The 26,927-nt window shown below is 36.7% G+C and overlaps 1 protein-coding gene across 1 annotated transcript in view; it reads left to right on the top strand.

Annotated features, from left to right (window-relative positions):
- The window catches only part of PDZD8 (PDZ domain containing 8), a 52,158-nt gene extending 25,833 nt beyond the window's left edge, over window positions 1-26,325 (top strand). The window contains exons 4-5 of the mRNA XM_056495151.1: window positions 20,542-20,704; window positions 21,762-26,325. Of these exons, the coding sequence (XP_056351126.1) occupies window positions 20,542-20,704; window positions 21,762-23,941 (2,343 nt within the window). The 3' untranslated portion in view covers window positions 23,942-26,325. The remainder of the gene's footprint in view (window positions 1-20,541; window positions 20,705-21,761) is intronic.
- Window positions 26,326-26,927: the final 602 nt, after the last annotated feature.

The following is a 26,927-nucleotide window of genomic DNA, read 5'->3' as shown; positions in this document are numbered from 1 at the left end:
TGCATGCAGTGAATCTGACTTGCTTTTTTTTTTAAATTGTAGATGAAAAGATTAATGGATCTCACTCAAGTTATTTCTAACTTGAGTGAGAAGAAGCTGTGCTGAGCACTGCTTAGTGCTCTGTTTTTGTACTTCTCCATCTCCAGCTCTTACTTTGAGAGCTGCTAACAAGGCTAATTCATGGTGCTTGGATTTAGGAGTTCTTCTGCAACCAGATACTTGTCATGTATAGTGAAATACAAAGTTTGATTTGAAGCCATCTAGTTCCAGTTGAAATCTTGATTAGATTTTGTAGCCAAGCTGTATTGCTAATGCCATTGGTGATATTGTCTCTCCAGCTGAGTCTTCCAAGCTGATATTTTTTAAGGTGTTGACCTCTGAAAACATGGCAGTGACCACCTGATTCATCACAGAGTCATGAATGAGGCTCCAGCCTTTTAGTTGGTTACGTTGGGTGAATTGTCCTTAGTAAGACTTTTCTGTATGGCTGTTCTAGGACAAAAGTTACATGAAACTTCAGGCCTACTCAGGGATTAGTTCTGTTCTTGTAGTACTTTTTATGGAGCTGATATGAATAGAATACTCATTTTTGCTGTGTTTTCACTCATGGAATAGCCAATCTGTAATACAGGTTCTATGAGTTACCTTTCAGTTAACTGTTTTATGTCTCATCCTGATACGTAAAACACTATCCATTGACTGTCAGTTGTAAATTTTTCTTGTCATACTTTTTTATGTACTAGTTCATATTTAAAGATATGTAACAATTAAATGAACAGTAAATTATACCTTTTCCTTAGAAATGGGTGTAAAACTGAAGACTGTTTCAGAGTGTCACCAGATACAATGTTGGTAGCTCTTTTTTTTTTTTTCCCCCCATCCTTGTTGCCTGTTCTGCAACATGTCCAAATACTGAATACAGTAAAGAGTTTTAAGTAGGTTTTACAGCAGTTGTCTTTCTCATTTGCAAAGAAATTGATTTACAGTGATAGCTGATCTTGCTAAATAAATAGATGGCTGATGCATGAAAGCTAACTTTGTTTGTATAAACAGTATGGCTTATTGTAAGAGAGATAACAGTGTTTTATTGACCAGAGTACACAAAGTGGTTCCTGGGTAATTCAGTATTTCTGGAATGACTTTTTCAATTATTTTGTTCCATCCTATTGCAAAGTTGAATGGCCAGATGAGCTGGCAGCTTGGGCTGGAGTCTGCCTCACATGGCTGAAGTGGAAGGGGAGGGACTTACTTAAACACAGGTATCTACAATCACCTTTGGAAAAATAAGCTGGTTCTAGTCTCACTGGTTTGTAGCTTGTTTTCATCTTCAGCCCTCCAGTGTACTTTTAAAATATATTTTCTCTGATAACCTTACAACAGTTAACCTTTTCCTAACATAGCTTTTTCTTTTCAGATTGAGGAGCTTGGTTCTGTTCTTACTAAGGAGGTAATAACTTGATTGGAGCTAATTTACTCATCTGTATATGGATTTTAGTGCTGTTGCAATGTTTCCCTACCAAAAATTGGGACCTCATCAAGTTAGGCAGGTTGATAGCTGTTTTCCTTCTATTGGAGAACAGTTATGTCTCCCAAAATAATGAAGGAGGGGAGTCTGTGCTTGAATGTATAATTACTGAACAGGAATGTTTGCCAGAGAAAAAGCCCAGTCCTAAAACCAGTCACCTTCCAAAATCTGTTGAGGTGTGGGCAGGTTTAACATCACAGAGTTGCAGAGTTGTTCTTTTCTGACTGAGAGTTGCTCATTGGGAACTTGTCTCAGTGTTACTGCCACAAGCAGTTCATCATCTGGAGGTTCATCTTGCAGTTAAGGAAGAGAAAATTACATTGGAGTTTCTGCAGATTGTCAAAGGATAGGCAAGTGCTTGTAGTTGTCACAGAACAGCTGAGTCTTAACTTCTGCCCTTCAGGAATCTGATGTTGTTCTTGCTTCTGAGTATGAATATCTCACCTGTTTATAGACTTTGGAGTGCATTAATAACTACTGAGAAGACCAGACAAGAAATCTCGGCTGCTTGGTTCTAGTTCCTATTTTTTTGTTTACACTGGCTAAATTACCAATTACAGTGGGTTAAACAAAAGCATCATCAGGTTGTGTACCAGGAAGAAATTTGGAATGGTGATTTTAAGAAATATCCTTAATTAATAACTATAAAATAATAATTTATATTAATTAACTAATAAACCTACCATTCTTTAAAGTCTGTGTCTGATTCCCTTCAGTGGGATATAAATGAATTTTCATACACCACAAATAGTTAGTTGATGTCTAGTCATTTTAAATTTTGTGGTTCAAGTGTCAAAATACAGGCATAAAGTGTACTGAGTGACTGCAAAGAAAGCCTTTAATTTTGTGGGAGGAATTCCTTATTCTGAGTACACTCTGATGTATTGTAACTATTTTGTGAAGTCAAATGCTTTAAGTAGTTCAGATTCTTGGACTCAGGGTTAAGCAGTGTTGTTACATGTGTCACATCTTGCCTTCCTAGAATGTAATTATTTAACTGAATATTTATCTCAAATTGGCTGTTTTTCTTTTTTTTTCTTTCTCCCTCTTCAGTCACAAGCTGAACCAGAAATTAGGTACTTGTCTCAGTGTTACAAGTTACATGCTACTACACATTGAGGTCAAACAGAGTGAATGAGAATAGTAGTGTATTTATATTGTTGTTTTAATTTTTACTGGCTACTGCATAACTGGTTACTGACATATTCTATGTCTGTAGAATAGCAGGAGTGGAATCTCGCTTTGTAGGCAAAAGTCAATACCAAGATAATTAGCAGTGCAAGGTAAGTGATTCTTAATGGTAACCAAGCATCTTAAAAATTGTTTTGCATAATTTAAAAAAATGTATAAGCAAAAATGTCCTCAGACAAGTACAGTGCATCTTCTCCCAGAGCTCAGTAATGATGGCAGAGAGCAATAAGAGAATAAATAATGTGAGTGGGCAGTTCAGCAATTGTCCTGGAAAAGCCTTGGGGATCAAACCTGGAATTGCTGATTCCCATCATACAAATGAAATGACTGAAAGGTCACCTGGTGTATTAAGGTTAGAGGGAGCAGAGTGATGCTCTGCAAAGGCCACCTGCAGATCAGAAGTGATCAGGAGTAAATCATCCTTAGAAAATGGAGCATTTCCCTTAATGCAATCTGGAAAAAGGCTGTCTGTCAGAGTTTGGGTAAATAGATATTGGATAAATAGAATTTATGAACTGTTAGTGTCTTCACAGATACTTTAACCAGAAGTCAGTATATTCAGATCTGTACTTATGTCACCCCTTTCCATTTTTAGTTTGGAACAAATTTCATGTCTGTGCACCCTCAAATGCATTTGATGTTAATTGAAGCTTTAGATTTTCCTTGACTGAAGGGAAAAAAAGAAACCTAATTCCTTAGAAACTTGAGGCAGATATGGAGAAATATTTTTGTGTGTTTTGTTTGTTGGGTTTTTTTTGTATTATAAAAGCCATCTAAAACCATATATTATAAATACGCATATGCACTTTTTATGTATAAGTTGTGCATATTTACAAGTACATCAATTTAATAAGTATATATATATATAATGAAAAATTGATCTTCTTTAGTTAAATATATATGGAAGTCTGATGGATAACAAGTTGACCATGCAGTAAAAAAGTAGATACTTGCAAATGCAATGTGACCCTTGAGAAACTGGAATTGACTCACCTGAAGTTCATCAGCAGAGTCAAGAAATAACAAAGTTGATGTTTAGAGAGCAATTGCAGAAATCTGTTTCTAGGTTCCACAGTAGTTAAATCACACATCTGTGGGAATATATCAGAAATAGTCTGTCCAGCAGCTTGTAAACTGAAAACAATCATTTTACATAATAATGTGAGCTACATGTGAAGGGAGCATAGGATTACTGTGTTCAGATCTTCTAATGCAAACAAACATGTGTTTCATCTCCACTGTAAATCTCCCCCTTTCAAAACAGGGATTTCCACTGGTTTAAATCAGATGCACATTTACAGTAGGATTTTGTTGGACTAGTTAAGTGTATAGCAAGTAACTTGCTGAAGTCCCAAACTGCTGATCAGTCATATGGTATTTCTGTGAAATGTGAACTCCAATTCTGTTTGAGCTGTATGGTCTGTTCTTGAGGACTATGAAACACACCAATATGGCAATTACAATATTTCTGGATTCCAGACCTGTGTACAGACTGTATCTCAAGTTCTCTCTATGGATATGTGCATATAAATAAATGAGAGAAAGTTTGGAAAATTGATTTTGCAAGCAAAGTGGACAGTAGGGTGCTTAGGCTGCCCCTGTTGGAGCTGGTACAGCCTCGGGGCTGAGGGCAGCACTTCCACACAGACCTGGAAGTCTTCTTCTGCTCTGTCCTCCTGGAACACTCACTCAGAATTAGCATTAGAGCACCACTGCTGACACACTGGTGCAGGCAGCTCTACCTCAAGAACACAGGGTTGGCCTGAACTAAAAACTGTGCCTGTGCACAGCAGTGAGAAAGAGCAGTGACTGTCAGCTTGGTGCAGGAGACCATGTGCAGTGATAAACAGCTGCACCAGTTCTTCTGCATAAACAGAGAGCAGAGGAAGTAGGACAAGAGTAAATCAGCTCATGGGAGTAGAGTAGCTGTGAATATTTGGCTAATGTGGGTTTTTTAAAAGTGCCTGATTAATGTATGTTATTTATAGGATTGAGAAACTCCCAGGAAATATGTGACTGTACTATCAGAAACATTTGGCAGAAAAATTGGCTTGATTCCAAGCATTTCTTTATAGATACATATATATAGTCTAAAACAAGATTAAAATGGTATCTGGACAAGGTATCTGTTTGAGTCAAGTCAGTAATTTAGAATGGAAGTAATCTGGTCCCAATTCCAGCCAGGTCAGTGCCAAGCTGGCTCAGATTCTCTTCCTGAGCACAGCCAGGCAGTGCTCATTGATAGAAAAGTCTTTTTTCTTCAAATTGTATTTTCACTTTTGCCAAGTAGTATGTGACAGACTATACTTTTACACAGGGAGGGGAGGGCAGCAGAGCTATCTGATTTCAACTAGTTAAAAAAAAAAAAATTTGCAAAAAGACTTATTTAGTTTTCAGACTAGCCTAAGAATTTATCTGTAGGGATGGCTTCAGATGGAATAAACTTTTTTTGTGTAGCAGTCAAGGCTGAAGGCAGTTTTAGCCTAAAACCTTAATTAAATTGCATCAAGATTACATCTGAGGTACAGACCTGCTGGAGAGAGAAAGTAATATTCAACATCTTCATTTTGGCTACAGTGGGTGTTTTGCCAAAAATGGGAACATCTATGATGGATTTTTACTCCTTGCAAAACACTATTTGAGAAAATAATTCATTTTTTAAAACAAGTTTTTTGCCAATCTTGATAAACGCTTGTATTTCCACTGGAGTTCTTGAAGCTTTTGCTATTGGAAGAGAATCTGAAATAGGAAGTATTCTAAAAATGTTTGTAATAACTAGGAGCAAACTCTTGGCTGCTGTTGTGAGCAGAGAAATTCAGATTCTTGCCAACTGATGTGTGGAAATGGATGAGGAACCGAAAGTCTTGGTCACATATGATTGAGGTAACCAAGAATTAATTCCCGGGCTTTAAAAATAGCTGCTAGGAGGAACAGATTTTATGACAGGTCATTAAAGCAGTATTTCCTCATATCTAGTAATTGTAATGAAAATAAATGAGATTTACCAGAAAATTAAGAACCTGTTTCTCACTAAGACAAAAAAAAAAAAAAAAATTACTCCTACAGAGATTAGTTTTATTTCTGAATTTGTTTTAACAGATGGAAGTAGTAACTTAAAACGGCACTGGAAATGTGTCCTGGACACAATACACACTTTTCTGCACATTCAGAAGTAATTTAATGGAGGAAAGGGTTACTTTTTGATTTTGCCAAATCCTCAACCTGGTGTATAACTCTTCAAATGCTGAGGTACGTACTTTAAATCTACAGTGAAAAAGACTCAAGGAATGCTGCTGTGGCTGCAGAAGAACAGTGTAGGGAAAGATTCTCTGTGGGTCTTGACAATTTTACCTTGGGCCTCCTTTTCAGCAAAGTAGTGTGGGAGAAGTGCAAGCAAATTCCTTTCTCTTTCTTCTCTTCAGTCTATATCAGAAATAAATCTTTGACATTGAAACTTGGCACTATTTCTTATTTTTTATTTTTGCATTTTACTGGGGAATAACTTTACCAACCAGTTTCTGAAAGAGATTCTTCTTCCTTTTGAATGCTATATTTTTCTTTTCTTGCTATGTGCTTTCCTGATGATTGGTGTCTATCAGTTCTACAGATTACTGGGTAAGCTTTAAGTGTTATGTATTGACAAATGCAAAGTGCAGGAGTATACATTTCTACTGTCAATAGAAAAGATTGAATTTTTTCTTGCTACCCCCAGAACAGGGCAGCAGTGATTAATTTGTTATTACTGAAATGTGAAAGTTTTGCAAATAAGTAATGAACTTGAAGTGTACAGTCTTTTTGAAGTCATGAACTTTGAAGTGTATGTCTTTTTCTGAAGCTGTAGGTATCATGCATTTCTACATAGCATTTATTAAGGAAGGAATAGCACTTCAGAGTGCTAAATGAGCAGGCAGCCAGTAACTATCAGTTGGTCAGAAATACTTTAAAGCAATGTCTTCTGTAAGAGAGAGTGTGGCTGGTATGCAAAATGTGCAGGAGTGTATTGTAGGTGCAGACAAGCTTTTTTTGAATTTCTATCACTTCACCTCTTCTCCAGCATATCTTTAGTTCCATTTTTTGAGTATTGCTCCCATTTATCTTGAGTACTCTGTAATGTGAATGTTGGCAAGGAGTCTTATCTAGTGTATAGATTTATTTTTAATTGGCTATTGTTAGTAGTGCAATTTTTTGTTATTTAAGAATTTCAGAAAACCATATTTTAGACATGCTGCTTTAAGGTTGGTATATCAACTGAGTGACAGGCACTGAAATCTGGAGGCATTACTTTGATATCCATTTCAAAGTGTCTCATTGCTTGTAGGAAAAGTCTCATCTTTGTATTAATTTAGCTATGTCTTTTTTTTTTTTTAATACTTCAGAGTGTCTGTATGCCTGGGCAATGCTTTTTTTTGTTTTTTGGGGTTTTTTTTTAAGGAAGCACTGTTATTTGCAAAATAGGGTTTGAACTTCTGTTGGAAAAAAAAGTTGCTTACCCAGGCAGAGGCTTAAATCAAGAAAGTGATCGAGCTTGGCTCTAGTCCTCATTAGTCTCCTTCACCATGTGTCACTATTTGTACGAGGTTTTTTAAGTTGCATTTATTTCTCAGGCACTGTATGGTGTTGACAAATTCTTTGTTCAATTTTCAATTAAATGAGCGAGTTGTGAATTCTTTGGGGAAGGTAATTGGCCACAGTCCCAGGGAAGCTGTGTTCTGGTGGTGGACGAGGGAAGCGGGAAAGGGAAGTAAAAAGATGTTGGGTTATGAAACCTGGTGGGTGCTTTGCAGAGAGCTGCAGCAAGCCCAGGTGAAAAGCTCAGGGTTTCTGTGGGGTGAGCTGGCTGTCAGGCCCCCCACAGCAGGGACACCTCCCCAGCAGGGCAGGCTGGCTGCCAGGAGGGTCCTGCTGCTGCGAGACCACCCTGTCCCTCTGCGCTCTCCTTTGGGCACGGGTGAGTGTTGCCGCTATTGCCACTTGTCCCCATCAGGGCTGGGTTTACCCCTGTCACCACAGCTCTGGCAGCTGCCCTGGAGGAGAGCTTGCAAAAAAGCTGATATTCTTCACTTTCTGTGTAATAAAACCATAGCTCTTATTAATTATTAACAACTCATTAGTTGATGTTGTTATTATATTCAGATGACGATCCTTGCATGCCATTTTTAACCTTGGGCTGCTTTCTATGCGAAATACTGTTTCAACTTAGAAATGTGCCCTTGTATGAAAACTGCAAAAATTGCAGTGATGCTTCTGCTGAAAGCATCTAAATCACAGTTAATTTTGATGTTTGCCTGCCTTAATAGTAGATTTACCTAAGGTTTAATTACTTTGTAATGCTCTTGATCAGATGGTATGAAAATGTGTAAGTCGTAGGCTGGTTTTGTGGATTTCAGGAGTTCATGAAGAAGGGAAAGCTGTGCATGATGAACACATGTGTTTATTTATTGTGATTTTCTTTTGGCATAACTCCTAAGTTAAAAAATAAAGAATTGATAGTTTTGCTTTCTTAGCTCCCATATTGTTTTTTTTTCTTTTTCATGCAAAAAAGGCAATTCCTTTCTTAATATGTTGTAATATATGCATGGATGTCTCTACCAAAATGTAACACTGTACACAAATAATTGAAAATTATCAATTTTTACCTAAATCCATTGGTTTCTTGGTAGTTGATGTGAATCAATTTTTATTAATCAGAGGTCATGGCAACAGGAAAATTAGAAGTGTTTTGCCATCATAGTGCAGCCACGGATTTACAAACGGCAATTTTCCTGTCCAGACGTGGTTTTTGGTTTTTTTTTTCATTTCCAATCTCCTTTTCCTTCCCATCTCTATATACACAGTCTTTTTACCCCTTCATTTATTTTCCCTCTAAATCCTGACTGAATAGAATTTTTCTTCTAGGTTTTTTTAGTGTGCTGTAGAGGTTATAAAAAATGTTGAACTCTGGTGAGAGGAAAGTGGCTGTAAAATATTGGGAGATGGCTGATGACTAAATTTGTAATTTTGTATCCTGAAGCTTTGCTATCGGGAATTTTGTTGGTTTATTCTTCTTTTTGCTGTGAGGTATTTCATTATTCATACATTGCATGTTGTTTTTTTTCTATGGAGTCCTAATGTCTTAAGCCTGTAAGCTTTCAAATGAAATATTTTTTGAAGTATCACTTTAAAAGAGAAACCTCAGACTTTTGAATATTTAGCATTGAATATGCCATTTATGAATGATGCCTTTTTTGAGCTGTTTCACCAATGACCTTACAGTGATGATTAAAAAAGCATAGTACCATGGTCTGAACCAAGTATTCAAATTACTTTACGAATTTTCATCAACCTCTTGGATGCAATTTTCTTTTTCTTTTATAATAAGTCATTGAAATTATTAAGTAAACTGAATTATTCCTATCTTCTTCAGTATGACTTTTAAAAAGTTAGATTTATTTCTCAGTCCTTGTACAGTATTGACTAATCCTTTGTTCAATTTTCAATTTGATGAGTGATTTCTGAATTCTTTGGAAGAGGTAATTGCTCACAGTCCCAAGCAAGCTGGGTTTTTGGTGACAGAAAAGGGAAATAGAAAGATGTTGCTTTATGAAATCCCATGGGTATTTTTCGTATATATTTCACCAACTATCAATAAAATATGTTGCTAATTTAAAAATAATAGAGCATAAAACCAGAGTGTATGAGGTTATAGTGAGTGCTGAAGTAAAAGAAGTTTTTAAGCTTGACATAATTTCCTATTTCTTCTTTCACTTACCTTACAAAAAGGAGATGAGGAAATGGTATCTATTACTTCCCTGAACCAGAAGATACTGGAAAAAAAAAAGGTCAAAAGTAATGAACTTTTACTTCTACTAAATGTAGTGTTCTCTTCTCTTGTAGCTTTTTTTGGGTTTATTCTTAATAAGCTGTTTCTGGAAGAGTATTTCTTTTCAGCTCTTTTACATGCTTTAGTGTAGGTGGTTTGAGATCTAAAATTGATTTCTGGAGAAGATGTTGCACAAATTGTTTTCTTGTCATTCAGGTAGCTGCCTATAGGGAAGAGAAATCCTACTTTTTATTAGGCAGTTATGGTCACATTGATGGTGTGGAGAGAGCACTGCAGACAAGGATCCTTGCTACGAAAAGTTCAGATGTTTGGGTTTTCATGAAATGTTTTTAGAAGCCCGGTGGCAAAGCTGGCTGGTATGTGAATTCCAATTTACAGCTCATGTTTTGTTTCTAAATCATTCTTTTGATCTATTTGCAATTGATCTTTATGTGTATTAAAAAATAATCTGGATTATTTTTCAAGTGCAGAGGACATAGAGCTGGATATTGATTTCTTTTGCAAAGTGAATTGTCAGTATTTGACTGAGTTGATGTAAAGATATTTTCAGTTTAATAGTTGTGGCAATTTTTATAAGCGATGGTCATCGGTAACAGAATGAAAACCTGGTTTCTAGGTGTGCTGTTGTCTTGGTGCTACTAATTAGATGTGACATTGAGCTGCTGTTTCACTGCCTGCCAGCGACTTGTGCCCTATAACCATAAATAAATTGATTTGATGTGATGTGTTCAACAAAATAACCAGAAATAGATGTATGGCCGTGGAAACCTTTACTGGTTGTATAGCTGTGTGTTTATACTGCAGTGTTTTGTCCAGAATTTAATTGAAAACAACTCAGTGTGGTTTGGCTGCCTTTCTAGGTACAGAAAGATTATTATATACAAAACCTTGGCCTTCTTGCAGCAATTATTTGGAATAAGTTAAATACAAATCCTCATTTCTTCTGGCCATGGTAACATGGAATTTCAGAGAAGTGTTGGTATGGTTTTACTGGGCAAAGGGTGGGGCTGGGGCTTGTATGCAACAGGAACTTCATTTTGATACAGATGGGTCTTCTGTTTAATCTCTGAAGAGCTGTTAAGATCATGGATCATTTTGCTACATCTGCTGTAGTTCCTTTGGGCTTAGCTAGTTCAGTGGGAATGTGGGAGTCTGAACACTCAGTGGGTCACACAGGATATGGTTCAGGCTTGTGCTTTGCTTTAGTAGCCATCTAGCCATTAGTGTTGATGAGAAATGTATCAGTTGCCAAGAAAATAGTGTTTCTGCAGTGCACAAATTACAAAATGTTCTCCTAAGTTCTATGATATTTCAAGTTGTATGGTTATGGAGGTTCTAGGTGTATGTGAGGTCCCTGTTGCTTTGGCTGTGTTATTGATAAGAGTGTAATTTGTATTATCTGCTGTCTTAATGCTTGTTTGTGAGAGTGTAACTTTTCTGTCAGAAAAGTAACTTCTAAGCCCTTTACAAAGTGACTTTGAAGCCCATTATTGACATGGAGGCGTTGCTACTTTTTAGTGCTTATAATTTATATTGTGTATCTTATTCCCATGGAGACTAACATCTGTGATGCATGTAATTGTAATGATAGTGGATAACAACTTTTCATATTTTCGGTTCTGATGGCAATATCCACATCAGTATTCAAGTAGTTAATGCTGCTGGGTCCAATAGTCAAAATTGCCAAACAGTTTCTCTGTGGAGAAAACTCTTCACTTTGTCTATTATTTCCATTATAAAGAACTTTACCTGATAGGCCAATATTTTGAGTTTATTGTAGGAAGATTAACAGTAGCTGTCTTATCACTATTGATGAGATGCTTCCAAGGTACATATAAGTAATTGCTGTTTTAGAAGGTTTGCTTTTATTGCATACACTTGAATATTTTCAGGTTTGTTGCTTCCATCTCAGAGATGAACAAACCCCTAGTTTGACCTCTCTCATGTGCACGTATTCACAGTGCATTAACTCACAGGTTCTCATCAATCTCCTTTGTCTGTAATTTGCAATGCAGTGATTAATAACAAGGTGAAGTTTTTATTGGTTTGATGCACACATGGTATTATTAATGAACTTAGTAACCTTGTTGCAGTATTTCTCATTAGACTACCTAAGTTTTGCACAAAATATTTATATGATGATAATGCTTAAGTAATGCTTAAACAATATTGGCAGAAGCCTTTTTCCAGTCAAAGGCTTATATGGTGATATAACATTGGGGGGAAAAAATTGATCTTTTCTATTTCTTCAGAGTCAAAGGAAAACATCAAAGTTGGGTTTAATAAAGACTAGAATGATGTCAGTGAGTAAGAGCACTTAAAGAAGAGCTATGTTGGTGTTTGTGCTAAATTGCTCTGCAAAGAAGAACTCCCCCTAAAACTGAAGGCCTTTATTTTACCTGCTTTTGACACTTCAAAGTTAAATGCAGGTTTTCTGCTGCCTTGTTTGTCTTTAAGTCCTCCATTCAAGTCCTGTAATTGCTGTAAGAATGCCCCAGCAATTCATGATAATTGCTAAACACTTTGCTTTTTGCATGTCGTGTAACCTGCTTCACCGTGCAATTGGAAGATTCAATTTTTTAGGAGTAGCTTAGCCCAGGATTACCTGCAATGTGTCAGAAATATTTGGAAAAATAAGATACAGTTCCTCAGTAAGAAGCCTGTTCTGGATTTTGCTGATGTCAAAAGTTTTCAGTGCTCATCAGGCAGACATGCAGATGTTTAATTTTCCTAGATGAATTGTCACATTTATTTTCAGACAAATAGTTTATGATGGTGAATTTAGACATGTGCATAACATTTGCCATATTGTGGCCTTAATGAATTGCTATTTTAAATATGATCTTGGTCCAATGTGTAACTCATTTCAGAATGAAATTATGGTCATATTTTGTAACTTGTATTTTTTGGATTTTACAAGTTATCACGTAGAACAGAAAATGAGTCTCACTGGCTTCCTGTTTAGGATGACTAGTAAGAAAATATCAAGGCTTTTGTCCATAAGTGCACTTCTTCCTAAAAGTGAAACAAACTAAACGGGAAAATTGCGTCTGAGATCGTTGTCTCTCCCTGTGCGCCGACCACAATTCACAAGGCTGCAAAGATTAACAAAAGATAGAACATCCCATTTCCCTTTTTTCTCTGTTTTATAGTGATCAAAATTCTGTTTTTTTGTGGTATTCCACAAAACAGCTGGTGGCTATTCATTCAGTGACACTCAGTGAGACCCCAAAATGTAACCAGTCCTATAAAGCTGCTCCAGCTGATAGGGTATGGAATGCAAATGTATGTCCAAAATGCAGAAATTGCAAAATGGGCAATGTTGAATTAAAGGAAAGAAGTTGAAGAACTTTTAAAAAATATTTTCTGTTATTTGTGCTAGAAAAATTGTGTGAATTAATTAGTCTCAAGATAATTTTGAGTATTGAGGCTGGTTTCTTTGTTTTACTGCTGAAAATTATTTTCAGGGCAGAGTGTGTTCTTGTTCAGAGGTTTTGGAGAGAAAGGTGAGCAGTGTGGAAAGTTGACTTTTTGTAAGGGATTAAGCAAGTGGAGGTCTGCTCAGAACAGCTGTGAGTACAGAAAAACCCTCCTGACTCACGAGGTTTCAGCACAGAGTAAGAGCTGCAGTGGAGGAAAGCAGAACACCAGGTTAAACAAGAAACAATTAATTAAAACTGTCTAAAATTTGAAGAATCAGCCTGGTCCAGAAACCCTCTACAAACACTAGAGTGAACATTGAGTAGAAGTAAGGCATAGTTTAACTATCAAATAAGTGCACAGAAGAGAAAGAGAAGTTAAGAAAATGTCGTTGAAATTTTATTTTTGTCAGTGGTATCTCCTTACAGAAGAAGTCCATTTTAGTAGCTTTTTCAAACTTATTTTAGTCTTGCATGTTGAATTTTTAATAGTATCATCAAATTTCTTCTTTCAGGCAAAATGAGCATAAGAATATCTTTTTGGCAGTTGCTCAGTTATGACTGTAAAAGGAATTGTGCAGAAATAATAATTGGGATTGTTGTTCAACAGGATTTTTTAATAAGCAGCAGATCATTTCCTTTTGATTTCTTATTGAAAGTTCTATTCACACATAAATATATATTTAAATGTTTAAATGTATTAATAAATTTATTATAAATTATAATTATTGTATTAAAATATTATAAATTTATTTTGGGGGAAAAAAATCTCACACCCCCCCCTTCACCTACCATTCTGTGTATCTAGAAGAAATACATATTCATTCACATATTTGTCTGATTTGTTTTGTCAAAATATTGAAAAAATGGGGGGGACAAATCAAAATGTTCATTGAAATTAGCTGAATCAATGTAAACCTGGGAATGGTGGAAAAATACATGAAAATTTCCACTTGAATGATATTAAAGATGTGTATGTGTCTTTGGTATGGAGGAAGGATCACATAGCAAGGAAGAGTATGTTAGTTATTGTCATAGAAGTCTTGATACAAATTGTGGAACACTAGCAATTTTAGATTTAGGATTTAGATTAAATAATGAAAAAATTTAAAACATTTTTATTCAAGCAGTCTTTTATTAATTATTTGAAAAAAATAATTTCACAAATTGGTAGATTAATTTCTAAGTTTGTAAACATGTTTTCTAGTGCACGTTGGTTTCTTAGAATGGCATATTGCTTCTAGCTGTAAGTAGCCAGTGTATTATCTTTGACATTACATTGCCATCAGTCTTTTTCTAATGAGTGATTTGAAATTAATGCCTATTTCTAATTAAGAGGAAAATAACTTGACAATTTTCTGTGTAGATTTAATTTGATTGCAGAGATTATTTTCTTCCTTTTCATTGTTTGTCATACTGTATAGTCTAGTTATTCTGTAAATATTACTACAGCTTTTTATTTTATTTAAACTTTTTGTCAGTGTGTTTCAACATTTCTGAACCCACTAAAGGAAATACACAGGTCAAATCTGGAGATGGAGGCACATCCACACATCTGCACCATTACACCTGTGCATGTGTAAGGCATAACAGTGAACACAGTTTATAACTGATAATTAGGGCATACTTTATTGATTACTGAGCTATTTAAGCATCCCAAGAGCAAGGTTAGCTGTTGAATGCTCAGAAAAGGTTTCTGTAATTGGGAGCTTTCTGTATGCCTAGAAATGAAAGTGTTTCTGTCATCATGGATTCCTTAGTCAAGGTTTACATGAGAGCAGGTCTGGGGTTATTGTATCCTGTGGACAGGAGGGCTGGAGAAGAGGTTTGGACTACACTGGCAGAAACTCCCTTTTTAGGCTTCAGGACTGTGTCACAGGTGAAGAAAAACATCTATTCCTTTTCTAAAGCATAGATTGAAATCCTCCTAGAACATTAAAAGATAATTATTTGATTTCCTTTGTGTCCAGTATTTCTAAGGAGCAAATCATGAGTTTGGTGATACCTGTTTCCTTTCAGTGCCTTCTCTCCCTGTAAATAATCTCACAGTCTCCTTGCTGTGCAGGTCATATATAATAACTGTATTCAGTAATAGGGTTGGAAAAAGCAATAATACTAAAGTCAATGTTTTAAGGGTATTTGCCAAAAACCTTTTTTCAATAATACAAATAACTGAGTCTTCTGAAGAGAAGAAACTGCTTTCCAGTTTTTGGACTTTAATGTTTTGGGGGGTTTGACATGAAATATTCCTTCCTCTCCTCTCAGCGTGTGCGTCGTGTGGGAGAATGTAATACTTTACAGACTTATTCACAGATATTTTCACTTCTTTTTCCTCAAAACACATTAGACTATACCTTGCAAGAAAACCTAAGATCCCCTTTGGCAACTCTAATGCTTTAACAAAAAAAAATATTTTTGTCTGTTGTACAGCACTGACGTGGGTTCAGTTTCTGCTACATAGAGTATGTTACATACCCCTGATAGGGAATAGGGAAACAGTATTCTTCTAATTGATGTAAAGTCAGTAAATTATTTCTTATTTATGCTTGGGTGATCAAGTTTTTCTTAGCATTTATTCAAAAGAATATGACATGCTTACTAAATTCTAGTGAAGATTTATGGTGTTGATGCTTACAAATAGTTAAGCAAATTTAGACTATTAGAAATTATTTTATAGTGTAAAATTAAACTTACAAAAACAGTAATTTCCTTTTCAGTTCCTGAAAATAAGCAGTTTGGTTTAAAAGCAAAAGTCTTGTGCTCTAATTATCCTGCTATGACTTAATTTTATGATTCTCTATTTTTGTACGGGCCTAACAGTTTTTAAAGTTTAGCTGAACGATGTTGCACAGCTGGTAAGAGATTGTCACACACTTTCTTAGATGTTATCTCTGTATTTATTAAGCAACATTATTTATTATGTCTTGTCTTAGAAATTCTGAATGGAAGTGCTGTATCTAATGTTAACTTAGATTCTTCTTAAAAGACTACAGTACTACTGATGGCATTCTTACCTCTGAATCAAATAATAATCTAAATTCATATATACAGTTTTGGAATAAATAGTAAATGAGATGGCATCACATTTGTCTGTTGCCTGTAAAAGGGATATTTATTTATCATCCCACTGTATTTGTAAATTGTTTCCGACTGATAATTTCATGAAGCATTTGAAGATGAAAACTGTATTGTGTGTTGTCACTCATGTAAATATTTGGCCATTTAAATGATACTAGCAAGCTATAAACTTCTGATTAATCACTGTGGTTCAGTACTGGTATGTTTGAAAAGGTTTGGAAGAATTGATTTTCATTGACGTGCAACTGCCAGGCTTTCAGAAAACAAGGCTGAGGCAAGGAAAGGCTGAGAGACACAAGATAATTTTCTCCTGCATTGTGTTTCCAGAGCATACATCCAATATTGAACTGAAAGTAGCACTGGGGTTGTGTTCTGCAGTGCCTCATACACTGGAGCATATAAACAAACTGAAGCCTGTGCTGTGGAATCAATGCTTATGGACTTTATCCTGTAAGAGTCAAGCATTCACAGCTCCACATCAAATGTTCTATTAATTTTAAAGTTAATGAACAGCTTGTGCCCTCTTGTTTTATTGTTGAGTTTTGGGGGGTTTTTTAATAATAAAACACAAAGGAAATTACTTTTTTTTTTTTTTTTCCCCTCTCCAGGATAGTCATTCCTATTTTGCTGCATTTTAAACACAACAAGTATTTAATAAATAGTCTGGGGATTGTTTGCTTTTTTTTTTTTTTAAAGGTACATTTTCTATGCTCTGTGATATAGTTTAGTTCTAACTATTTCAATGTAAAATACACTGAATATATGCTGTCACTGACAATGAAGTATTAATATCTGCTTTGTCTCCTTATTTAAATAACTACTAAGGTTTGCAGAAACTAGTAAAACAGAACTATTAATTAGATCAAATTAAAATAAACTTGCTTTAATATACTATAGCTAATTGGTTAAAATGTCCCTTTCTCCTGAGTGCAGCTGCTAGTTTTTCTCCCTTGCAGCAAGGTTTCTTGATAATAAATGTCCTTTCATTATCAGCAATTTTCTTCTAACCTCTGTGTCATTTAACTGATTTTCATCCTCCTCGTGTTTCATGTTCCAATAGCTCTTTGGCTCTTCCCATTTATTATCAAGTCATAATTTGAGGGGGAGACTGAATGGCATAAAATAGCTGTGCTGGGTATACAAAGATATTTGGGTTTGTGAGTGAACTTGTTGGAGTGAGGGGTGTTTGAGAGCTCCAAATGGTCTTCACCTGCATTCATCTTAGCCTGAGACAGCGTGGTGTTTCTTGCAGTTGCCAGAAGGAATAATCAAGGAAACTATTCATCTGGTTTGGGTTGATAAATAAAACCACCTTACTTCATGAGAAAGCTTGTGACTGTGCCAAAGTTAATAAAAAGTTGAGATGAGCTTTGCTTGTTATGTTCAAAGGCACTCTTCTTCCAAAAACAGCTTTCCATCAGATACTGCTGGAATATTGGAAGTCTCCTTGCCATCAGTGAGTCATACATGTTGTAATCTGCAGGCCGTGTCCTTCCCTGCATGGGAGCCAAATGTTCAGATACCTACATGTCTTGGGTCCCAGCTGTCCCTCATTTCTTTCATGTGGTCTCTCCCTGCAGGAGGAGGGAAGGGTCAAATGCTGGGGGTCACCTCAGGGGTTTCTAGTCTTTGCACTACAGAATATTTTCACTGTTAAGTCATCCATGGTGTAGTTCTGCTCAAAGGAGTCCTTGGATTGAAAGGAAACTCAAGAGCATCAGTCTGTATCGACAAACGCCTTAAGAAACAGCTTTTGGTAACTTTTTTTTCCTTTTCACTAATTATGTCCTTTCTCCATATCTGCTCATCATGCACTTTGCCATGATTGCAATGGTTAGAGATCATTGCTGCCTTTCTTCAAAAAGTCGGATGTTGTATCCCCAGCTCTTCCTCCTGACATTCTCTTTGTGACAAGACTTGTGACTTTCCAGAGAAACCTTATCACTTTGGGCCATTCTTCGAATGGACGAGAAAATACCAACTGTAAAAAGAAAGGAGTAGGTTTTCCTGAGGTAACTTGTGTGACAGGGTTGTGGTGGCCACCTTTCTGCAGAACTTGGGAGGTTTCTGCTCTGCTCAGACACTGAGTGGACAAGAGTTGTCTCATGTTGTGAGCAAGCTCAGCAGTGTCTCTTCTGCTGCATGCAAAGCTAACAGGATGTCCACCCTGGACAGGCCATGCCTCTCAAACATCTTGTCTTATTAATGAATTCCAGTTCTGGGCTTTGAGATACAGAACTAATGTAAAATTTCAGAAGAAACTATATACAGTCAAAATACATTACTTCCTAAAAGAGTATAATTAAATGGCTAGAATAACAGGGTGTTAAAAGGAAAACCATCTTGAGGTTTTTGTTGGGTTTTTTTTTCCCTTCACTGTTCTAAGCATCCATTTCTTTCCTGGAATTCTCTCACTAAACAGCTTCCTACTTCAGTGCACTAACAGAAATTAGGGGGGAAAGTGGTTATAATTTGTTTTTAAGTCCTTTGTAATTTTCATGTTTGTCAGCATTCCTTAAATGCGAGTTTACTTCCTGCTCTTCATTATGATAGTTCCTCTTCTGTTCAAACACAATGATTTGGAAATTTTTTTTGAGCTTAATCACTTAGAGCAAGATTTACAAAGGAACCATCATAGGAAAACTGAGATTTGAGTACTTGGACTCTGAGCAAAGCTCAGAAATAATGGTTTCCTCATTGTTTGATAAGAATGTGCAGTTATATTATTGTGATCTTTGGATGTTGTTTTTGTTGCAGCTTTGTGTGCTGCCAAAGCAAATTCATGTCATTTGTGTTTTTGACAGTTAAAATATTCAATTAGTGTTGTTTGAAATTGCAGTAATTGTTCATGTTGTTTCCTTACAGCATATTGCAACATTTGTGAATTGCTAGCTTAAAGCTATATTGCATATAAATAAAGGGCTAAAGCAGAAGAGCAATTTTTTTAAAAAAAATTGTTTTCTTCCACAGACATTTCTAATATTCTTTGTTTCTTAACACTTAGTAGTTTAGAGTTTTTGAAATTTAATTATGTAACAGTAGTTTTGGTGTAAATGAGGATGGCATTTAAACAAACAAATGAACAAAAATCAACCCAGAAACTCCATCAGTGTTGTTTCTGTAGGCAACTATTTACTTTGTTCATTCTGGAATAACCTTTAAGTCTTGGAACTTCAATTAAGCTTATATTGGTCTTGTTACTCTTGCATACAATATTGGATATTAACAATAGAAGTTTGAGAAAAAAAGAGTTGCCTGTGGGAAATGCAGAAAATAGTGACAAAGCTTAGAAAGTTAATGCAAGTCTGCTTCTTCAAACTCAGTGCTGTTCTGTAGCAAACTGCCAAGCAGCACAGCATTTTTATTTCTGTAAAGAACTGAAATACAATTAAAAAACAACAAGATGCAGATTATGGGAAAGGAGTGACAGTCATGCACCAAGGAGAGAGCTGTGGACTGAGCTAAGTAATCCACTCCCATCTGTGGAAAGCCATTGCAGAAACTGAGTAAACAAACACATCCTCCAAAGAGGAGGCTCAACTCCAGACAGTTCAAACATCCACAATTGAATAGCAACAAAGTAAATGCAGAAGGCTGGAGGAGAAGGCTGTCTACCTGAACTCAGTAAATTGAAACCAAATATAAAATTTCCTGTGGAGGTTTCTACACTGTCTGCCTCTCTCTTCTTGGGAATCAAAAAAGAAAATTAAATTTCTATCCTTGAAGCTGAAACATATGAGTTCTCCTTTCAAACAGAATATCTGTTGACGGAATGATGGTAGACAGTCATTTGAAATAGTTTAAAAGGAATGTGCTTTAGGGGGAATGATTATATTGTTAAATTCATTAAGGACTGCTTTTATTAGGAAAAAAGTTGCCAAAGGTCTGTAAATAATTGATCACTACCTAGGTCTGTCATATGAAAGTCAGCTACAGAGATTGCACCTCAGTTGTCCTTTTTTTGTTGTTTTTGTTTTAAAAGGTATTTGGGGTTGAGTTAAAATATAAATTGTATTTATTTTGCAAGATAACTATGAGGAAAGGGTTTGTGTCTTTGAAGAAACTTTTTAGGCTGTTGTTAATTGAGATTTGTTCTAAATCTACTAAAGTAATGTGTTAAAACATAAGAGTTTTGCCACTCCAAACACCCTTTTGCACAGACTACTGGAGAGCTGCTCATAGTGTTAGGTTTTATAACACAAATGGGTTGCATTCAAAATGATACCTGGATTGATGTCCCTAAAAAAAATGGATAAGGTTGTGTTTAATAGTAGCATTTTATTTAGGACTGGGACTTTTTGTGAATATTTCCAAAGGTGTAAATTTAGTTGGAAGACAGCTAATCAATGAGGTGAAGTCAATGGATGTCCTAATGCATTTTCTAAATAATAATTTGTTTTTAATATTAAATGGTGCAATTTTAATTAATTTTTATTTAAATTATTGTTAGTAGCCATGAATCCTTGCTGTCAGCTCTACTGAGATCCTTTTGACTTCTTTCTCTGCAGGCAGAGCTTGTGAAAGGGAATCTGCAGAGCGTTGGGCTCACGCTGCGCCTTGTGCAGTCCAAGGAGGAGGATGCAGGGCACGTTGTTATCGAAACTGTGACTCCAAACTCACCTGCTGCAGCTGCTGATCTGCAGAGAGGGGACAGACTGCTGGCAATTGGCAGTGAGTGATATGTCAGCTTTCACTCTAAGGGTCATCTTGTCACATGCAGTTGAGCTAATCTCCCTTCTTAATAATTACAGTTGTACTTGGCACTCAAAAACTAACATTTATGTATTTATGGTCACTTAAGGTCTTTGCTTGATTTGTTTTCTTGCATGTTTATTTACTCCTCCTTAGGTAAAAGGCAAAAGAAGCTTGAATAAGCATTTGGCAACAACATTAAAAAACAGAACAAACAACAAAACAATAAAAGCCCCAGCCAAAACATCAATGTGTCTGGGCTAGCAGGAAGTTTAACCTTTTACAGAGGTTTTACAGACTAGAGCTTAAAATCTGCAATGAGTCCTTTTGCTAAGGTACTGCCTAAATAAATCCCCATTGCAATACTCCAGTAATTTAAAAGGGTTTTCTGTTCCTTTGAAGAAATAACTGATGGTTGCTTTAGAACAAAGGAAGAGTCATTTTTACATGATCCCCTGCATGACTCTATTTGGACTGTGTGCTCATTAAGATATTTTGACTTACATGTAATTCGAAGACACATCAAATGGCTCTGAAAATTCTGCTCAGGAAGATGGTTCAGCTCCCTCCAGCCACACTGATAATGTAGTATTATGCCCATATTTCATTAACATATTGGAACTATTTTCATTTTAGCCTGCTTCTGTTACAATTATAACTGTGTTTAAAGATACCCATCTTTTTGAGTCCTTTTTTAAATGTCTACTGATGAAAAGTCGAAACTTCTAGTAAGAGCAAGGTAAAATCCTTGCTAAAAAACTTGTTAAAACCATTTCCATATCAAATCAACATTACTATGTAAGATTACAGTATTATTATGAGCAGCAAACTGGAGTATTTATGTAATTATTTTTTCCAGCTCCATATTTGTATGACTAAAATGGAGCAAATCCATCTGTTACATTTCAATTAAGCTCTTCTGTAATAATTGAATTCCTTTGTTACTGAGCAACAATGTGTTTGTTGACTATTTTTGGTTACTTAGATTATTATCATAATCAGAATTTAATAGTGTTTGTCTTTTTTTTTTTAATAGGTGTTAAAATCACATCAACTGTCCAAGTGTTGAAGCTTATTAGACAAGCTGGGGACAGAGTTTTAGTCTTTTACGAAAGGCCTGTTGGATATAATCAGCATGGCTCAGCACTGCAGGATGGATTTGGGCAATTGGAGGACACTGCTTTCTTGGCACCGTCAGAAGATGACCAGAATAGTTTATCAGTTGATGCTGATAGCAGAGATTTTGATTCAGAGTTTGAAGAGTTAGCTTGTGATTCACCTGAACAAAAAGAAGATCTGCCAACAGCTCTGAGTCCCAAACGGTCGGTAGTAATTCTTGCTGCTGCTAAACCTCTTGGAACGATATCGCCCATCCTGAACCGAAAACTGCATTTAGGAAGTCACCAGACAGCATCAAAAACACAACTAAAAGATGGGGCTAAAGTGGCAACACCTAAGATTGAGGTTTCAGATGTATCACAGCCATTGGGTAAACAGTCACAAGGATCTAGCACTAAGCCTCCTGTGCCCCCTAGGCCACAAATAAAGCCTGTTCTGTCTACTGATAGCCAAAGTACGTTAGAAACTGGAAGTGTATGTTCTGATAAACCAGAGAGGCCACCTCCACCTGCAAATAATGGAGAAAAATCTACAGAGAAGATAATTAAAGTTAGTGATCAGGTAGAAGAGCCAACAGTATCAAAAGTAGTAACAGCACCAAAGCAAGATACATTAAAAGATGGACTTACAGAAAATGCACGTAGTTGCAAAGATAGTGATGATCATCGAACGTGGGAGTCACCAGAAATTCCTTATAAAATCCGTCAGGGCCGATGGCCAATGGCGAGAACATCCTCCTGTCTCTTTGAAGTAGAAAAATACCATAAGTACCTTAATGTTGCACTGTGGTGCAGAGACCCTTTCAAAGCAGGTGGTTTCATCTGCTTAGGATATGCAAGCATAAAACTTGAAGAAATTGCTTTAGATTGTCTAGCTACGTCCTCAATGGAATTTGTTAGAAAATTTCAACTGGGTGCTCCTACGCCTAAAGCCGCAGTCACCAGAACAGCGTTGCGGAGTTTGACAACCCATAAAGGTTTCAATGAAAAATTTTGTTACGGTGATGTAACTTTACAATTCAAATATTTAAAAGAAGGTGAAATTGATGATTTAAGCATATATCTGGAGAAAGAGAGGGAGAGTCACTTAGAAGAAGAAGCTCGTGCCCTTCAGAAAGAGGATCCTTTCTTAGGACAAGTTATCACAGACAGCAGGCATAACTTCCAAGATACCCAGTTTCAGAATCCAACTTGGTGCGATTACTGCAAAAAGAAAGTGTGGACTAAAGCGGCTTCGCAGTGCATGCTCTGTGCTTACGTTTGCCATAAAAAATGTCAAGAGAAGTGTTTAACTGAGATGCCCTTTTGTGCAGGAGCTGACAAGCGGCTCGATCGAACTGTGGGCAGCGGCAGAGCGGAGGGACAGGAGGCTCCTGCAGCCGCATCCCCTCGGGTCGATGCCGAGGCCAAGGCTGCCAACAGAACCACAGGTCTGACCAGGCACATCATCAACACGAGCACCCGGCTGCTGAACCTGCGGCAGGTGCCCAAAGCCCGGCTGGCCGAGCCGGGCCCGGACGTGGCCGAGCCCTCGCCAAAGCACACGCCCAACACGTCCGACAACGAGAGCGACACCGAGCTCAGCGGGCCCGGCAGCCCCTCCAAGCGCGCCGGCATCAAGCTGCTGCGCAAGGAGGGCGGCCTCGACGACAGCGTCTTCATCGCCGTCAAGGAGATCGGCCGGGATCTCTACAGGAGCTTACCCACAGAGGAGCGCTTCCAGAAACTGGAGTTTATGTTGGATAAGCTGCAGAATGAAATAGACCAAGAGCTGGAAAACAATAACTCGCTCCTGAAAGAAGAAAAGGAGACGAGCGACGCGAGGAAAAAAGCCCTGATTTCTGCTGCGCTGGCTAAGTCGGGTGAGAGACTGCAGGCCCTCACGCTGCTGATGATCCACTACAGGGCAGGCATTGAGGATATAGAGTCCCTGGAGAACATGCTCTTAGAGAGGCAGTCCAAAAAAGTGACTAAAGAGTTCGAGGAACCCAGTATAGCAGAAGAAGTGGATAGTGAAGATGGCAGTCTGACAGAGGCTCCAACATTGAACATCATATCAGAAGAAGAACCAGCTGATCCACCTCAATCAGTAGACTGATATTTACATATTTAGTCTTTGAAGGAATGGACTAAAAGAATACTTTGCACTTAACTCCAAACACACAGAAATTAAATTAAAACACTGGTATAATGTCCGTGTCCTGCTTCTCCACAGTTAATTGCTAATAGTGGTTTTTCTCCAGCTACAGCACCATCATTTTGTTAAACTAGCTGGTCAAAACTACACTTTGGGGTTTATATTGGAAATTTATTTTTAATAACTTATTTTTATTTTTTCTAATTATGTAACATTACCATTTCACATCAATGTGTATGGTTTCCTTCATGTATCATTTGCCCCCACTTCCCCTCTCTGTATTATTCTTTTTAGCTAGTGTTTTCAATGGAAAACAGGCAGGGTTTTCAAAATGATTAGTTTCCATTGTATGATGAAAACATTATAAGCTTGTTGCATGCCTAAGCTGATGACTGACACAGGAGTCACTGAGGGGCCAGGCTTTTAAGTGTTGATCACAGTTTTATAGTATGTCTTCTAGGTAGCTGTGTATTTTTTGCCAAACATATCATGAAAGCAAACAAAAGGTCTTTCATTTTGTCTGTTATTGATACTTACTGAAGTTACCATTGCATATCATTTGTTTTCCATGTTCTTATTAAATGCAAGAACTTTATGCAGTTTGTATTTAACACGAAATATATGTAATGCTATGCTAAAAAAAATCCTCCTTACAACTTTGGACTATTGCTAGATACCAAAGTATAAACTGGTATCTCATAATAATTTAATTGGGAATATTTTCAAGGTAAGAAGCTCATTGCCTTCCAGAACAAAATCATATGTTTGTGATGTTGTATTATCTGATAGCCTGATAACGGGAAGTTGTTCTTCACAAGAGTTGGAGGTTTCATTGCCTTCTGTGAAAAAGCATGCAATGATGGTGTAAGTAATATAAAGAAATTAATATTTTGCTGCAGACTATCATTTTGGAAAGCTTAAGGTGCAAAATACAAATGTAACTAATGTTCTCTCAACACTTTTGAGTAATCATAGAGTGGTAAGTTGCATTCAGCTTCTCAGACAGAAGATAGAGTCTGAGCAGAAGGATCACCTTTGTCAGCAAATGTCCTATAATGTATATAACATGTTTTATTTGAGTCAATTTGTGAGTCCAGTAGAGATGAGGAAGAAATTCAGCCAGCTGCTTTTGAAAAGAGCTGTCTGGTGTTGTGCTATGTGTAAACTGTGGATCTTAGCATCACCTGGCTAAGGCCATTGTTTTTATTTATTTCCTGGAGACATGTCTTTGTTTCATCTTCTGTGTATAGAAATTTTGTATAAAATATCATCTTTATTTTAGGTACTGTGCTAGGTACTTGTATCATTATCACTGGTATTGCTGGTAGTAGAAAAAAAAAAGCCTTTGTGGGAGTGGAGTTTGAGATGGTAGAATAACTCCTTTAGTTTTTGAGGTCATTTATAATGTACCTCTCCTTTAAATTTGCTTCTTGGTTTAGTTTGTGATGGGCAAAATTAAGAAGCAGTGGTTTTCACCATGGAGCAGCCTGCTTGTGCTTCTAAACAAAATGGTTACTGCCAGTCATGCAACTACTTGCACTTTTTTGTGAGTTCTGGGCAGTTGATACTACTTAGCTGATGTATGGAAAACACTATCCATGCTAAAACAGGCATGTGACACACTTCTGAAATGAAGCTTCAGCAAATAATCGCACAAAACTAGCTTCCCTTCTTGTCTAAAAGTTATTTAACCTATACTTGCTTGAGATGCATATTAAGACTTCCCCACTCCATTTTCTCAGTGGCTTACCATTGGTGGTGATCTGCATTCAATCCCATCAGTGTTTGCTCTTACAGACTACTACAGAGGTTTTCAAATATATCCAAGTGCTTCATTTAAGCCCTGGTGCACATGAAGGAGCTGTGAAAACAATGCAAATACTGATTTCAAAAACACATTCATGGTTTTAAATTGACTCGTGTAACATAGTGGGTAAGAAAAGCTGGATATCGTTTTCCTCGCATAGTGTTGCTGATGATGATGATTGTAAGAGGTAAATTAAATGTAGTGCAATATTTTTAAATATACTGAATGGAAAAAGGGCAAAATAGTTGTATTTTAGTGGTAAGAAGGAAAACACAAATTCCTATCTGGCATTATTTACAATAAGCAGTGAATCTCGAGAGGGTAATTGTAATACTACATTCCTGATGTAATCTTTGCTTCATGCTTGACTGTAAATAGCTGAAAATAAAGAATACCACAGAAAACAAGAATATCTTGACTTAATGATATCTGAATAGGTGGCAGCTACACACATTTGCAGAAGACCTGCCTAATATGATTTTGTTGGCTATTATTTTATCATGAGAATAAGCTTTAATAAAATAGTTTTGCTAAATTATCAACTTTCTTGCATTGTGTCAATGTTTTTTAAACACTTTCATTGCAGTAATTTATCATCTAAAGTCACCTTGTAAAGGATGGATCGTCAAGGGAAAAGCACATTTTGCATATATAAAACTACTGATAACTGGATTAATTGGCCTGAGAAATTTGAAATAAAGCATCAGTGGAAGTTTGCAGCAGCAGAGGAGAAATAAGTACTGGGAGCAAATGAATAAAGTGTCTTTATCACACTTGATTTGACAGAGATCAAAATATACAAAATAGGAAAAATCCACAATTTTCCAGGACAGAAGGGGGATTTCTGTGTGTTTTCTGAGTAAAATTCCTTCCTGACTGTCTCCAAAAAAGGTTTGGTTACTCATTACTCAAAAAATCCTAAACAACTGCTAAGTTTTTTATTTGGGAGTGGGGGAAAGGTGGCACAGAGATTCCAAACATGAGTGTGTGTGTGTGTATTTTAATTAATCTTCATCTGGTGGAGCAAGAGAAGGGGAGCCTCTGCACTGATCTGCTCAGCAAATCATGGGAAGATGCTGCTCCCGAAGGCCCAGCAGAAACCTGGCTCCAGCTGCAGAAGAGCAATGTGATCCATTCATC

This window comes from Oenanthe melanoleuca, chromosome 6 (assembly GCF_029582105.1).
Source record: "Oenanthe melanoleuca isolate GR-GAL-2019-014 chromosome 6, OMel1.0, whole genome shotgun sequence".
NCBI lineage: Eukaryota > Metazoa > Chordata > Aves > Passeriformes > Muscicapidae > Oenanthe > Oenanthe melanoleuca.
The sequence above is the reverse complement of the archived record's forward strand: the minus strand, read 5'-3'. Positions and strand labels throughout refer to the sequence as shown.